We start from the raw sequence: 17,777 nt of genomic DNA, 5'->3' as shown, positions 1-17,777 counted from the left end.
CATGATCGTATGCAATGATTCTTAAGAGACCCATAAGCCAGTTTGGCACTGTAATTCAGGAAAGAAAACATGCACTTACCGCAGTGTGACTGGAAAACCTGTGGCTTGACTACCTGATTGCAGATATTGCACACTACAAGATAGAAATCATCATGAGCTGGATAATGGCCAAATAAGTGCATATCTGTGGGAAAGTTAAAAATATATACAAGAATTAGAAATTGTGCTTTAAATATATATTAAGAAAAAAAATTGAAAATACTGTAGGGCCATTACTGTTATATTAATTTATACAAAGCAAATTTATACATTGCTCCATAAGAGCTTCTTACTAAAGAATCTTAAAGAGATTTTTTTTTCCCCTCTTCTGGGTCTCAAGGTCCTGTACTAATGCTGCAGTCTTATCCCTCAGTCTGAGTCAGAACACAGGCTGCAACACCTTTGTCTTAACACTCACTGCCAAGAAGTGGAATAAGCATTTCTGTATTGGTCAACTGCTCAAACAGTAAAGCAGTATGTTTTTAAAAATCTCTACCTAAAGATCCTTTTAGGAAACAAGTTGCATAAGTTATGCTCCATGTTACAATATTCCAAGCTTGACCACAAATTGCTAGAGAAAGGCTCCTGCTTAAAAGCTAGTTATAGTAATCAAGGTCAAGGATCCTACAGCTTAAAATACAGTCAGGAAGTTCATAACATGACATGAAATTTCTGATTCTGTGCAAATGCCCTTCTCTAGTTCCAATGCCCTGTTGTTTGTCCCCAACAAATACTCCGGGAAGAGACAAAGTTGGTTAATGAGGTATTTCTCGGGTGATGGTATGAGGAATTTCATGAAATCCAAAGATGGGTTCAGTCAGACAATGACAGGCAGTTGTCCCTCAGCTGAAACACAGAGTGCAATACATGCATTCTTAAGCCATTACAAACAGAGCAAAATGGGCTTAAACTACTAATTGAAGGCCTCAGAGCTCTAACATTACAAGTGAGGTAACCTGTTTCACTCTGCATTGCTATAACTTAAGAACAAGCACACATACTCATCCACCACAGCTTGGCTTAGAGGGCGGAAACTCCAGTCACTTTTATGCACTTCAGTGGGATCATGTCTCCATGTCCAGTGTTGTTAATGAAGGTGTTGCTGCATTAGTAACCCCGTGACAAATATCGGCCCCACAGATCACACTACCTCTCAAGACAGGGCAGTGACATCTTTATTTAAAGATGTTGTAAAATTGCATTCCAGTGTTATTCAGTAGCATTTGAAATCCATTACAGGACTTGCAAATGCAGCTTCCGACAGATTGAAACATCAACCTGCCGCCTTTTAAACATGAGGAAAAGTGAGAAGACCCTCTGTAAAGACAAACATGTACAACAGCAGCTGTGATTGATGAATATCAACAACTAAATCCTGCTTCTCCAGTACATTGTGTATTTCTAAAAAACAGTGATTCCTTTCAAAAACTGACTCAAGCAGGTACCTTATTTCATTAGTTCTTAACCAAAGCAATCATTTTGGCCCTAGAGCTATTTTTATAAGCAATTCTGCTGTGGCCTGTACCACTGTAGGTAACATCACTGCTCATGATGGCAGTTGTTCGCAGGATGAAGTGAAAAGTGTCTTCAGTCCCTGGAAACCCGGAGGAACAAGACATCCCTCTCACAGTAATTCAGGCAGTACCACAAGCAGATCCAAAGAGGCTCGTTCAAGCACTCTTGGGCACAAACCAGCCCCACCAACCTGCGGGTATTTCACAGTACGATATGATACGAATCGTTCCTTTATCCCCTGAAAACCAAAACCTTCTCTCTGTTACTGCTCATATCAGGCTGTGAAATCCAGTTCAAAGGTTAACCAGTCATGACCCCTTTGCAGTGCTGGTCTTGGACTAACCAAGCCTTTAAATACAGCACAGCCAGATGAATGCAGTCAACACATTCAGCTTAAATTTAAAAGAACACCACTGGTGAGGTGTAAACTCCTTTGGTGTAGTGTAAGTACTAATGAAGCTAAAACTGCAAAATTAGATTAATTCAAATCCTCCTTACTGATAGAACAAATAAACAAAACTATGCAGGCACTACAACTTGCCTGTTTATTTTATTTCTTGTTTTAATGTGATAAGTCAGTGATCTTAAAAATCACTTTACATTGGCAATTCTTAGCTGAATAGTTTTGATCGGAACCTACAGATTTCCACTAATAGCACTGCAAACTCCACAGAAAGGAGTATTTCTTCTGGATATGACTTGACAAAAAGTCTCAGCTCAAAAACATGCATTTAATTACAATTATGAAATATTTCAAAAATGGTTAAAACATCTCAACAACTTAAAATACTTTTTTTTTTTCCTGTTGTTTGAATAGTCCAGTGACAATCTTCTTATGAAAACATACAGACTCTGCCCTTTGCAAACACAAAAGTCACTATTTTTTTCCAATTGGAATTCCTTAGGTTCATTTAACCTTCACAGCTCTGTATCCCAGCCTTTAAAATATGCCCAGCTCTGAGGCATCTAACATCTGGCTGGGTCTGTCTGAGTTTTTATGAAGTCTGTCTGCAGGGAATAACTTAAAAAAACATAAGGTATTAATACTGGAGAAATCTATTAAAGTACATAGGTGGAATAAGGAATCAGGTTAGTTCAGAGGATCACAGAACCATCTGTGTTTTCACCAGGCACCACCAAGATGACAGAGCAGTGAAGGAAATGTCCTGGTATCTGTGAGCTCACTCCACAACCCTGGCAAACACCACTGCACCCAACGGGAAAAGAGCACTGGATAAAATCTGAGCTTTTATCATACTGTGGCGGCAGAGGTTGATATGCACTGATGTCTAGAAGAACACATCAAAATGCTGTTGTGAGAAACACAGCATCAAAAGGATGCACAGACATAGAGTAAGTGACATCCTGAAACAGCACTTTGGCAGTTTTCTCATTTTGCAGCTGCCCAGAAAGAGCTCAGTGGAGATGCAAACATCTACTGTAAATGGGAGTTTTCTGATATGAACTGAAGTTATTAACCCCCTCTCAAAAATCCACTTAAAATAATCCATGAATCTCAAGGACACAAGTTCATGGGTTGGAAATAAGAATCACAGCACACAAATATACTGTTATTATTGAATCAGAACAGGTAAAAGCTTAAACTAAACACTAACTTTTAGATTTTTAAGATTCCTTAAAAATCTCACTATGCAGGGGTTTTTAACAGAGGAAAATTCAGCAAGCCCAAACAGATTCAACTACCTCTCCTAGTTCATCGATGTTAACAAGATTGGCACAAGCCTGTTTTCATGATTAAACTCATGATTTGTAAGCACACACAGCGATATATAAATTACTTTTTAATTGAAATTGCATGAAGTATTAATATTGTCTCAGTACAAATTCCAACTGGGGATACACATTATTGGATGTAATAATATTACTAAAGCAATCCAGATCAGAGAATTTACAATGAATAAAGCAAGGAACGTTTGAAATTAAAAAGAAAGTAGAAAATATAAACAACTATATATGTTTTTATACACGTTTTTCTGTTTTAAATAAGAATAGTTCAATGCTCCCATGTCCTACTCAAAGTGACCAGGACTGAAGGATTATTCTGGATGCTGGTATCATTCTTAGATCAGATTACAGTCATTTGACAATTTACACCTCCTGTGTGCAGCAAAAAAGACAATGGCCTCTCCAAACAAAAAATTATCTTCTAAAGGCTACAATCACACCTCCCTGCCTGCTTAGGCAGAAGCAATGGTGATAAGCTTTTCAGGAAGGACTAATTTTGGGGAACGAAAACTTGTGTCTCTAAAGCTAGCTCAGGAAAGACTTCGTGGAAAAAGACCACTAAAGAAGATAGGCTATAATCAGTGAATAAGGTGAGTGACTATCAAATAATACTGAAATAGTTTTCAAAGTACAAAGAGAACAGGAGGGACAGAAAAGTAACTGCAAAGAGTATTTATTTTCTACCAAAAACTGCATTCCTCCCTAAAAGTGAAACATAGTGACCATGGATGGCATGACTCATCCCACACTGGCATGGTGAGCTCTCCCTGAGCCTGTGACCTCTTTGTTCCCTATGTGTAAATACAGATAGACACAAGCCCGAGACAGAAAGGGCTGCCCAGCCCTTTCGCTGGGTAAAAGCAGTCCAGAGCCCCCCTCACAGTTACCTCATTTTACTGGAAGATACTTCCAATAGATTCAAAGTAGGCTCCTGACAGCAAGAAAGAATTGATAACTTGTTTTTCAGTACCCACACACTCTTCAGAAGTGCTATCTACACATATCCCACTCCTCGCAGGACTGAATCGTCATCCCCTCAGAATGAAATCTCTTGCCCAGCCGTGTCAGTTGATACCATACGACAACAAAAGCCCTGCTTGAAGATGAGCTGTTGAACTAATAGGATACCAAACCATATGAAAAATATGCGAGATAGGTGGAAATCTGAGACAGTGAATGCCGACTGTTGGAAATATTACTTTCCTAGATTAAAATCTTAAACAAAATATTACTTTGTGTATACTTTGCTATGGCACTTAAAAAATAAATACAACTTCTCCTTGTAGTTTTTATATTACTAACATTTGCAAATAAAAAGACAGCTGTAGCCATATGACATAGTTTTGTAAGACATCAGCTTGGTGAAATGTGCACCAAAACCACAAATACCATAGAAACAATAGAAAATGTTGGTTCTGCAAATTGTGGCACAAACACAAAAATGCAGGTGTCAGATATGACTTTTTATCTTCTCCAATAACACACAGAAAGAAATTATTTTTAGTAACAATCAAAGGCAGGTGACTTATATGAAGTTCCTCCTCTATTATTATCTAATCATTTACATCCCACTGTATAATAAAACACAAGTTAGAAATAATCTAAAACATTCTTCCACTGCGGAATTAAGGTTGTCAAACAGTAAGACCTCACAACATTGCATGGGAAATCAAGTTTTTAATTATCATCTTTTGCTATAAATTATACACACTTTAAACATTCACTTATATATCTGTTTCTCCACTAAATATATGCAGAAAGCCTGCTTGGAAAAATATTAGTGATGTTTACGTGCCAGGAGAGAGATGAGGAGGGAGGAGCCGGGAGCCAAAGACTATTCAAGACATATTGGTTAAAAACTAACAGAGAAGGTGAAAAAGAAAAAAGAAAAAGGCAATGGCAAAAATGGTAATGGACAAAAAAAAAATCTGTGTGGTTCCTCCCGCTCCTGGAGCTACAGATTTTTAAACTTGATGTCTAGAAATGTACCCAATATTTCCCTCTTGTTCCACAGAAGTGACAAATCTGTACATCATTCAAAAACTGGAGGAATCTACAAAACCTTTCAGTGCATTAGATTACTTAAAAAACTAAGTAATTTGAATGGTGAATTGAAACTTGAAACTGTAACAATAAAAAGACATCTTCAGGTATTACTCAAACAGCAGTTAAGCACGCTTGCATAGAGAGGTTAGTCTTATCATAGAAATGAATGTCATACTCTTTCCACTTAACATCAGCTTATTGTCCCCCGAGTGCAGTTTTCCTTTAGTTTTCCTTTCTTATGCAGAAACCAGTAAGTTGCTTCAGTAATTAGTTAGCCAATATAAATTGCATTTTACTCCTGAAAATGTCAGAGTCACAGTTGCAATCAATCACAGAATAATTTAGGTGGAAAGAGATTGCTGGATGTCATTTACTCCCAGACCCTGTTCAAATTGTGGCTAACTTCAGGGTCAGAACCACAAAGTAATGCTCAAACTCATTTCTTTTTGATGGAAAAATGCAAGTAATGGCTAAAGTAATCATGAAATTGAGGAAAAAATAAAAATTAAAATATGCACGACATAACTAACATAGGACCAAACAGAACTGTCCTAAGTACTGACTGATGTCCTTTGGATGTTTATGCAAGGAATTGAAAGATTCTACATGCTAAAAAGTCAAGCGAGAAGAAAAATCAATGAGAAGACAACAAATACTAGCATTTTCAGCAACAGCAATAATAAATGAAACACGACAGTGACAAAGAAAAAAAACCAGAAAAAGCAGCAAATAGACTTAAGTGTCAGTGGGGTAAGGAGTCAAGGTCATGATACCTTTAAATCAGTCCTGTATGGTTGAATGGTATGCTGCCTCCCAGATTAGAGCAATCATAAGGATACTGGCAGTCCTAGAGAATGCTGGGAATAGTTCATTAATTATAGTTTATACAATAAATACTACCCCCAATGACACAGAAAAACTTTGTACTACACTGCCTTATCTAGGCATTATGAAACCATACTGAAGATGTAAGTGGTGCCTTCCATTCCCAAAGACCCACAAAAAAAAGAAAAACCAAAAAGTTCATAATTGGGAACTAGTCATCTAAACAAATATTGTGAATTAACCATACTGGCATATCTTTTGTAACAACCTGTGTTGGGAAGGGATTAATAAAGTAAGCTACACAACACTGACTTTACTATTCTGCATAAGACACTACAGATCAATAAAAAAGAAAAAAGAAATCACCGTGTGAAAATGCGACAGCCTTTCTTCTACAATTCTGAAGACTTTTATGTAATTTATATAGGTTACTTGCCATCCCAGTCTAAAGTAATTAGACAATATAGGACCAGAATTGCCTGGGCTACCAGATTAATGTATCACAAGAATACTGGAAGAGAAAACCCCAAACTCACAGGTCAGAAAGTATGCTGCATACCTGTGACACCAAGAAATCTCAGCTTTCCACTTCTTTAAGGAATCTAGAGGATAAGACAGTAGCTCATGTAAGTTTTTTCTCCTTGGAAAACTTTCTTAAAACTTCCTATATGAAGGCACATGGTCCTTTAGCTCCTGGAGTAGGCACAAGATAGTTCATCTGCTTATGGAGTCTTTATTTCACTTTCTGTACACAAATTAGAATTTAAACTGATCAAAGTTATCCATCCATACAGTCCTTTTGGACTCCAAGCTTCACATTCCTATCCCTCCCTTGTGCTTTTACCATCAATTAACTGATTATACAAGGACTCAAGTTCAAGACAACTCTAAATCAGGAGCAAAGTACTACAAAGAAGGACAGAACAAAACAGGAAAATGTTTTCAGACCATTTAATTCCATAAGCTGCTCCCCTGCGGAACCTGATAAATGCTATCGCTGGTGTGAGGAGAAGGAAATGCAGAGCCCAGAACTGGACAGCAGGAGGACCAAGACCAGTTAAAACCACTGTGGAGCAGCCGTGCATCTCTAGCTTACACTGAAATCTGTCACAGAGGTATCTTTGCAATATTAAAGGAAGACACTTGGCTCAAAGAGAAGTCTTGTAAAACTAAGGTTACTTGCCTCTCAGTTAAAGATAGCAGTAAACACATTCATTAATTTGTGACATATAAAAACATTCAGAAGCATTGTAATAGGTTTGTGTGGCAAGGTTTTGGTAGCAGGGGCGGTGGAGGGTGGGGCTACAGAGGTGGCTTCTCTGAGAAGCTGCCAGATGCTATCACAGTGTCCAACAGAGCTAATGCCAGCTGGTTCCAAGACAGACCCGCCAGGGGCCAAGGCTGAGCCCACCAGCAGTGGTAGTAATGCCTTTGTAATAACATATTTAAGAAGGAAAAATAAAAACCCACTGCACAGAAGTAACTGTGGCCAGAGAACAGAGGTAAGAAAATGTGTGAGAAACAACCCTGCAGACACAAAGGTCAGTGAAGAAGGAGGGGGAGGAGGTGCTCCAGGCACTAGAGCTGAGATTCCCCTGCAGCACGTGTTGAAGATCATGGGCTGCAAGGGGACAGCCTGCCTCACCATGGAGGTCCACAGTGGTCCAGAGATCCACCTGCAGCCCGTGGAGGACCCCATGCTGGAGCAGGTGGATGCCCAAAAGAAGGTTGTGACCCTCTGGGAAACCCACACTGGAGCAGGCTCCTAGCAGGACCTGCATACCCATGGAAAGAAGAGCCCACACCAGAGCAGGTTTGCTGGCATAACTTGTGACGCCATAGGGGACCCACACTAGAACATCCTGTTCTTGAAGGACTGCACACCACGGAAGGGGACCCACACTGGAGCAGTGAAGGAGTGTAGCCTGTGGGAAGGACTCATGTTGGAGAGGTTCATGGAGGACTATCTCCTGTGGGAGGGACCCCACACTGGAGCAAGGGAAGGACTCCCCTACCTGAGGAACAAGTAGCAGCAGAAACATGTGAAGAACTGACCATAACACCCATTCCCTGGGTGGGCAGGGAGAAGGTAGAGAACTGGGAATAAAGTTAAGCCTGGGAAGTAGGGAAGGGTGAGGGAAAGGTGGTTTTAGGATTTGCTTTACTTCTCACTATCCTGCTCTAATTTCGACTGGTAATAAATTCAACTAATTTCCCTAAGTCAACTCTGTTTTGACCGTGACAGTAATTGGTGACTGATCTCTCCCTGTACTTACCTCAACTCATGAAACTTTTGTTATATTTTCTCTCCCTCAGCTGAGGAGGGAAGTGATATAACAGCTTTGGTGGTTACTTGCCTCCACCTAGGGTCCAACCACCACAAGCTTATCATCTCCTTTCACAGAATTCTTTAGGTTTCTAACACTTCAGATTACTGAACTAATCTCTAAAACCAGATTCCCATTATGCAATTTAACTTTTCAATTATTTTGTGCAATATAATCAGACAGGGTAATTTTTATCTTTTCAGTTTCTGAACACACTGGCTTTCCTGCCTGTCCTTCAAGTAAAGAGCCTTCCCATTTCAGACATGAAGGGTGCAGGTACTGAGAAACCAGTGCACATATAAGAGAGGAGGTTATAGACCACTGAGGTCTGCTTGGATGGTTATGGGAAATTTGGTTAATAACTTTCTTTTTGCTTTTTTATCATCTGTTTAAACTAAGGGCAAATTCAAACATTAAAGTTGCTAAAATATATTAATGAATTTTAATGAACATTTGCATTTAGAGGCTGCATCCCAGGGCTGGAGTGACAGGGGATGGCCCTGAAGAGGACCTGCTAGAGCAAAGACAGACCATTCACCAACTTCATAATGCCTGGCACTGGCCCTTCTCTTGCAAGTCTACATGGAAGAATTTGGAGAAAGGAACAAGGCTCCAAAGCAAGACAAAATAGAGTTTAGCAGGGTGACAGGAAATAAGCCCCATGTTTGTAATTGAAACGGGCATCATTCCATTACGTAGTATTTAGTTTTCAGTAGGTAAGTGTAATTGTAACATGAACACAAGGCAATTGTAACAATTCCTGCAACATCAAACTATTGTCTACACAATTGTTAACCAGTCTTATGTGTTTCTTTAATTATTAGATTGCACTATGCAGCTTCCTTCTCATGAAATTGGATTTTGAGTTGCCTCTCTTTTTACATCTAACAACATATTCTAGGAACTAGAGCAACAACTTACAAAGTCTACTATTGTAAAACTGTACAAAGTCAATACCCAGAAAAAAATCCTGTTATGTTGTAAAATATTAAGGGTTAAACATGTTAAGGGATCCAAAGACAGAAACGAAAGAAAAAAATTCCCAAAACGAATCCTCCACAAATCAGATAAAAAACATGCCTCAAAAAACTAGGTAAGCAAAATACAAGGAAGAAATAGGCTTTTCATGTGTTCAAAAACAAGCTAGAAGAGTCATGTAAATGCAGACAGTGTCTTTAAATAGACCAACAGGTTAACAGTTAGATCTGGCTTTTGGGCTTCAAGGAGATGTGTGCCCCCAAATGTCTCTATTTTCCCTACCAGCTACAGTTAGTCTAACTAAAGATATCACCTTCAGCTACAAATTTCATCTTGCTTATGTCTGGAAATCTTCAAGACAGCAACAGTGGTGTTAAATGGCTGCAAAAATTAAATTACTGGGGGCAAGGAAAAAAAGACACATTATTTATAAAGATCCAGACTATGCACCCCATAACCAGAAGCAGAGGTGACATCCGCTGTGTAGAACATATTAGCAAAACTTCCCTAAACTCCTGAGTATGGACAGTGTGGCAAAAATCTGATGAGGACACTTTCTAATCCTGCAGAAATAGTGGATTTCTCTCAGATCTCACACATATCACTATCAAAAACCTTGGAGAGTGAGCATGGCTGCACACAGGTGTGCATACAAAGGTTAGAGACTGTGCAGTAAGATTATCAGACTCCTGATTTCTCAACTTCCCACAGGAAGACATAAGGGAATGAATGGCTGGAAATCAGCTTCATTTCCCTCATAATTCAAAGTGAATGTCAGGCACCTTGACTAGAGAGTCTCCACAAACCACTATATAGCAACAGAACAATCCTTTCATCCTCAAACATGTATCAAGAGAAGTCTCGCTGCAAATGAGATTTGTCAGCACAAGTAGTACCCTTCATGGATGATGGCACTAAATTTCAGCTCAGATTGATGCATGGCTCTCCAGAATTAGACGTTTGACCTTTAGCAGCAGTTAGAGGGTTCTACCACATCCACACTTTCTGCAGCAGGTAGACTCTGAGAGCTTCTCTGCCAGGAAAACACACCTTGACACAAGAAGAGATGTCATCTGTGAGTTAACTACAGTAACTCACAGAAATACACAGCGTTTCAGCTTTTGACTTTCCTGCTAGAAGATGGTTAAGCTTTCTGACACACAGCCAAATAAACTAAAGAGGCAAGGAAACATCATGAATGTACTGGTCTTGCAGAAGCAGTAAGGTAAAGATCTGGAGATATCAAATGCTGGTTGATATATGTAATCTTTGAATTTTTTCTACAGTATTTCCAAGCTACAGAAGTATACAGGGTATGCAGAGTGTACCTGGGACCCCTTCTCAACTTTCACCTTTGGCATCAGAACAGCTGATGATTGCTGCAGGGCAATAGTTTGGTGGTACTGTCCTTCATTTGTGGAGGGAGCAACCCTTGTTGGAGCCTGAGACAGAAATGAGTTTCAGAAAAGCATACTGGACTTCTGCAAGTCATTAGTGTCCTGAAAATTCCATTATATTAGTCCATCCAGACCCAAATGTCAAAACACAGTAAGGGTAACAATTAGGGAATGTTTTGCTGGAAAGACAGGCCATTCAAACAGTCCTACCATAGATCTAACTTTCTGATAGTCTGGCACCAAGAGTCTGGCCCAGAATGCTAAAGGGAAACTTCTTCCCTTTTATCTGTGATGAAGGCTGTCTACTTCATACTTCTATAGCTGTACTATCCACTCAAGCATAGGTGATTTCCAAGACTGCCAAGACTGACACCAATACAGTCAACAAAGCGAATAAGGGATTGGAAAAAAGGCTTTTCCGGTCTTTCAAACTAAAACCTGCAGAATTCGAAGGAGACAGCTCTGCTTGAGAGATGGGAAAACATACCTACTTTATGGAAACAGAGAACAACTATTTTTTCAGGAAGTTGTCATTATACAAGATATGGTGGTTTGTTACGGAGCCTGTATTACTGCAGGTTATTGATGGGTACCAGCACACCTGATCTGCCTGAATCTTGCTCTCTGAAGACAGATTCAGTTAGAAGAACACTGCTAACACTTGCACCCTGCATAGTAATCTGCTGCTTCTCTTCACATCTTGGCAGTAAAAGGCTTCCCCGTTCCTTTTGTTACAAGACTGATCTTCCTGAGCTTCTTGGTCAGCACTTAGTTTGATCCTGTTTGGTGCTACACTTAACATGAGCAGTAAACCTTAGTTTGCTAAGTAAGAAAGGTGGAGAGTGTTTAAAAAGGTTGACACATGCTTAACTTCAGCTTAGTAGTAACATAACATATTCACCAAGTACAATCTTACTGGCATGACATGAAACTAGGGGAGAGCTACAACTGTTATCAGCCCCCTCCTGACTTTGTATACAGAAGACTTTGAAGACTAGTTTTCCAAGCCTGTTAGGACAACCTGACAAAGTTAAAAATACTTGGTCTCACATAGGAGAGTGGTATGCACTACTGCAGCAGGACCATCAGCAACATCTATTCCAAGAACCTGTTCTATGTACACAAGACATTTCCTCCTTATTTCACCAATTAAGACTTTTAAAAAGAAAATGCAGAGAAATGGAGAAAATGCAGATCTTCCTCTACTCCAAACCAAATCTTGCAGATATTTTTTAATGTTCAAATTTAGTTGACAACTGTTAGCTGACTACCTCAAAGAACAAAATGAGCTCTTGTGAGGTTATTAGAATGGCTGAGGAACAGCCAGAGTGACCCGAGAAATTTATTTGGTTCTTACATGCCTTCCTGGATGAAGAAGTGAGAAGATAGCATAAACTAATGTCAATTATTCTTTCTTTGTCAACCAACAAGGGTTGCTTCCTCCACACCACAATAATCCTAAGGGTTCACTATAATCCATAAGTATTTACTAGTGAGGTAGGTATGCTACTACCTGATTTCAAAACAGCACGGTTTCAACATGGACTTAGTGTAAAGACTTGAAGCTTTCCCTTGTGCAAGTCAAAATAAATACTAAGAATCAAAATAAATTAAAAACTCATCTGTAAACTAAACAACAGTACCTCTAGGCTACACATCATCTTTACAGTGGGTCAGGATGAGTACTAAAGTGGTTTTTCCTTACTTTTCCCCATTTGCTAAAACCATAGCTTCAATAATCTTATATTAAGTGATCAAATATTAGTGATATGAAAAATAAAGTTTGAAAGAAAAATAACTTCTCTGATATTTACTGATATTTTCTTTTATCTTTTTTAATGTAAGGAAACACTGAATACATCGTATTAGGGACTACTAATAGTCATATTAGGGACTACTGAATGTTCAGCAAAAAGACAGTAATCTTTTAAATACAATGAATTTGAAATACTTTTAATAATTCCATAATTTGGAGTGCTAGTAATGAAACACTATAAGGATTGCAGGTTTTCTTCTTTTATTTTCTTGCCAATGCACACTAACAAAAAGATGTTGTCTATGCAGTAAAACAGTTCTCAGGAGAAAAATCCTATGGCTGAAAAAACCCTTCTCTCCTTTTTCTTCTGTGCAGACTGCCATGAAACAAGACTTTAATCCTACAACTGGTGTTTCCTTCATAAACACTCAGCAAGACACAACTGGCACTCACACGACAGCCTGCAAAGCTGTATTATCTTCTGCAGAAGAGCGACTCTGGTTTAAGGCAGTACAACTGGACTGAAGGAGAGAGCTGGCTTAATTCCTGGCTCCCAAACAACATTCTTGCATGACTCTGATTAGATTTTTCTGTGCCTCAGTATCCCATCTCTAAAATCAGGATAATATGCTCTTTGTCTGCCCTGCCTGTTTAGATTGCAGCCTTTCAGTGTTCTCTTACTATTTGTCCATACACTGTGGCCACAATAGGGCCCTTCATTTTGGCTGGGACCTCACTATGACAATAGAACAAGCAAGGAATAAGATAACTTTCACTGTGTTTTAGAAGTGGTGTGTGATAATTGAGATGCTATCACTGATATATTAAAGGAGCCTTAATAGTGTTTAAAAGAGCATTTTCATATCTAAGTGGCATTTATAACTGCAGCAAATATTCTTCTTTGTTGACATTTTCAAATAAAACTTCTGTTGTGCATTCTTTACAGAAATGCTACTTTTTTGAGTAAGAACGTAAGTTACTAAGGGTTAAAAAAAGTCTTACAAAAAAGAATTTTTCACAGCTTTCTAGACCAGCATTTTAATAACAAGATTATTATTCTTATTATCAGAAAAGTTTAACAATAAAGATAGCATCATCAGAAAAATATTTCTCAGAATATGACTAATTTTTATAGCAGGAAAAATGATGAGTAAATGAGCTAAAAAACACTGAGAAAAATAAAATCTCTAATCTCACCTATGTCATTTTACAAAATGCTAAGTATCTTATTGAGTGTTACTTCACTTCCCCCTACAACCAAAGCCAAGGGCAAGAACATCTTTTAATTTAACCCTCTTCTCACCCAAAATGGAATGTGTCCGCTCTTTCTTAATCAATAGCTGGATATTAAGTGGCAATGTATTGTCTAAATGTACTGTCTAAAAGGACATAAATAATTCTTATACCAACTCTCTGAGCTTTTTCTGCATTGCCTCCTACACCTATAATAGCACCTCTCTCCAGGAATATTGCCTCTCATGTATCTCAACTCTCTGAAAAGTTACTTTCAGATGGACTTTCAGTAATATGATCTTTTTCCTTCAAATAGTTACAAGTGAAATGGATTTCATTATCTTTCTTGTTGGTGTGCAGATCAAGGTACTGCCTAAAGTGTTCAATTGTGGCTTTTTTGCAGTTAGAGGACTGTATGCCAAAGAAAAATATATGAGAAAAATTATTAACGGATAACAGGATATGAGATGAATGAGAAGCTTTCTAACCAAAGTCCGAACATAAAAACTCTATCCCAAGGCCACTTCGACAAAACAGTTAAAAAATGCCTATAGATTGAAGCAGCCTTTAGTTCCACTAACATACAACTCCAGAAAATAGCTCTCGTTTTAAGAATTCTGCTCTCAAGGGAATAATTATCCTTGCAAGTGCAATCAGTCAAATACTTGTACTGTCTGAAAAAGCACACATACATCATCAGCTCTTACACTGAGATTTATATAGTACACTTACGTGCACACCACAAACATTTCTCAGGATAGGAATATGCTCCTACTGGTTCAACACATTATGTACAAACTAGTCTGGTAACACAGCACTGTGTGCTAGTACAGTAGTCTCTTCCCCATTCTAGGAGATAAAAAGCACAGTTTTGTTAGATTGAGTTCATGATAAGAGTCTGCTGCACACCTCAGGGTGGGTTCTTACCTCCAAGAGACACAATCCTTAGAGAAAAACATGGTCATGGAAAGGCTCAGGTCAATACAAGTCTGTATGCCACTAAAGTGTCCCTCAAATCTTCAATATGAACATCCTAAAGCATACATACACACTGCATTCAGAGATATTCCTTTCCTTCCTGTTCCCTCCTTCTTCCAGGAGTGCTACAAACAGTTTGTCAAAGGTGCAGGATCAACCACAGTTTAAAACCGCAAAACAAAGCGATTACCCTGTGAAGGAGCAAACTCCACTAGCAAGACACGCTTATGAGATTTGCTGCCATTAGATGAGAGAAAAAGGAATTATTTTTTTTTTTATGCTACATCAAGCAAAAAAAGGCCTTAAAAAATGTGAGAAGTTTTTATCAACTAAAAAATGAACAGAAGAAACTCTGAGTATTTCCCCTCTGAAATATTCCAGTATTTCAGTTATGAAGACTTTCAGAAAATTTACAGAGCAAGTCTAAGGAAATTTGCCCACCTAGTAGTACTGATGCTGCAAAAGACAGAAATGAAAAGCAATGTTACTTGTATCTCTCAAAAAAACCCTGCAATTGTTATGTTGCACAGTACCTACTCATAAGACAAATCATTGGTTTAATAGTCACTCAAAGGCATACACACTAATATAATAAAAGCTATTAATGAGGTTCTTTCCTTTTAATGAAAGAAAGAAGCAGTTTATTAGTTCAATCACGTTATTGTTCTGCTTCAATTTCTGCCACACTGAATACTGCACATGTCATATTCTGACCTGCATATATGTAATTCTCACTATCTAACAAACAAAACCAGTGCAACAATTTCATTTTCATCTTCTCAAGCAGAGACTTGGAAAAGCTTCAGACATCTCTGGAGCTGCTTCGTTTGTTTCCAGGACAGGAGAAAAAGGCAGCTTTTGTGAAATAAACTACTCGAAATTGGGAAAGATAACAGTTTTTCCTAATTTCAAATCTTAAGTACATGACTACTACAAGGATCTTTCCAGTTCACTGTTCTTCACAAGAGTAGATCATTTTCTACTATTTGGCAGCATCAATGACTCACCTAGCACTTGGTTGGTACTTCAGGGGGTTAACTCAAATACCACAAAGTAGCATTTCTGAGGCTTGAGAAGTCTTTCTCTTTAAAGGAAAACCACTGAATGTAATTAAGAAAAAGCAGGCTGAATCGAGCTGTGCTACACTGACCAAAAAAGAATGTTTCTGAGCCATTTGATCATGAAGGCAGTGAACCTGCTTCTCAGTGCAGCCCCAAGTTCTGTCTCCTTGCAGCAGGTACACTGCAGCTTCACTGCTGCTGACATCTGACTGAAATTAGAATATGAAGGGCTCAGACATTTTTACTGGGATGCTAAGAACATCCTAAGATCACATACAAAGAAAGCTGCTAAAAATGGGTCTGCTCAGTGACTGTCTCAGGTTCTTGGTATGAATGTGCAAAAGGCCAACAACAACATTTTCTGACACGACCTGGTCCCAGCAGCAATGCTTTCACCAACACTCAGCTTCCCAGATTAATCTCATCCACCTAACAGCTCACTGACATGAGCAGACCACTTAACACTTCTTATGCTGCAGTCTGATGCCTGTCAACTTTGCTCAGGAGGAATCTCCCCTCCAGCATTATACTGTTCTGAGGATTCGGGTGTAGCAAAGCAATTGTTCATTTATTTCTGAGGATTGGAGTGTAGGGAAGCAGTTACTAATTTATTCCATCCAGTATTATAGTCTTGTGCTAGCTCTTCAACAGTTAAAAAAATATCAACCAAAAACCCCAAAAAAACCCAAATAAAACCAAAAAAACAAACCAGTTCTGTTTAAAGACTGATTCTTCATGTGTTTAGAATCCACATTTTTCTTCAAGTCTGCTGTGCCCTCTAGTACTCCATGACTTATCTAATTGTAGGGTCATTGGAACAAGAGGTTTCCTAGATAGAGTTCAAGACACAGCTTTTCAGAGACACTCTCAGTTCTCCGGCACATATCTGGCTTTAGCAGTGATAGTGCCTTGAATGGACAGAAGAAAAAGGAGATAGAGAAGCAAAAATACACTGCCTTGTCTCATGCATTTAGGGTACAGTCCAGCATCACAAAGCAATGAAAGGTCATCAAGATCCACGGACAGACACCACCTAGGAAACCTTTTCACCAATTCCATTAGACAAAAATATCCTCCACATTATTACAAGGAACAAACCTTACCCCCATTTACTAGCAGTAACAGTAAGGGTCCTTGGAGGGCTGCTACTAACTACTGCATAATCCAACAGACAGGACAGTGGACAAAGGAGGACTCAAACCCTGCATTCCTTCATCCCCTACTTTTAGCCAAATTTCTTGAAGTCTTAGTGTCTTTCCCTGTCCATAAGGAAGAATTATGTATATTGTAACTCCTAATTAAACACTTTGAAATTTACTAACAAAAAGCATCACACAAGAAAAGAAGTATATCCATTATTATGTATCTGTGAATAAATGTTAACAAATCATCTGCAAGTTTATGTGATAATTACAATGGTGTAAGTGACAGCTAATTCCTATCACAGCATTTCATCTGGAAAAAAACCACTGGTATTACTACTTTTCCAAAAGACTGAGTTCAACAAAATTCAGCTTCTGAAAAAAAAAACTCAACCAGAAAATAGCCTGAATATGGTACAGCAGCCATGCGAGTGAACATCTGTCCACTGAAAATTGTTTGCATGTTCTCCCAGTTGCGGATCAGAGGCAAACTCTGGAGCTGCCTGCGTGAGCTGAGGCTGCTTCAGCATGAAGAGGTACATGTGCATTTTGAGGAACGCAACACACCTCAGCACAGGACTGCACTGTGCACGCTGTTGCAGCACCAGAGCTCTGGAAGGTACCTGCCTCAGAGATCTTGCCAGCAGTTGGGTGAGAGATTACCATGGTGAATGGACTTAATGAAGGACAAATTAATATAACACCAAACAGAATCATTATTCTAACCAAAAGAG

General features: G+C 38.7%; 1 protein-coding gene across 3 annotated transcripts in view; it reads right to left on the bottom strand.

The window, feature by feature from the left end:
* ATXN7L1 (ataxin 7 like 1) overlaps nt 1-17,777 on the bottom strand; it is a 115,362-nt gene that overhangs the window by 75,418 nt on the left and 22,167 nt on the right. For all 3 annotated transcript variants that reach the window (XM_017811509.1, XM_017811514.1, XM_017811510.1), the window contains exon 3: nt 80-184. In XM_017811509.1, coding sequence (XP_017666998.1) covers nt 80-184 — 105 coding nt within the window. The remainder of the gene's footprint in view (nt 1-79; nt 185-17,777) is intronic.

The sequence above is a fragment of the Lepidothrix coronata genome, unplaced genomic scaffold (assembly GCF_001604755.1).
Source record: "Lepidothrix coronata isolate B3197 unplaced genomic scaffold, Lepidothrix_coronata-1.0 Scaffold32, whole genome shotgun sequence".
NCBI classification, from domain to species: domain Eukaryota; kingdom Metazoa; phylum Chordata; class Aves; order Passeriformes; family Pipridae; genus Lepidothrix; species Lepidothrix coronata.
The sequence above is the reverse complement of the archived record's forward strand: the minus strand, read 5'-3'. Positions and strand labels throughout refer to the sequence as shown.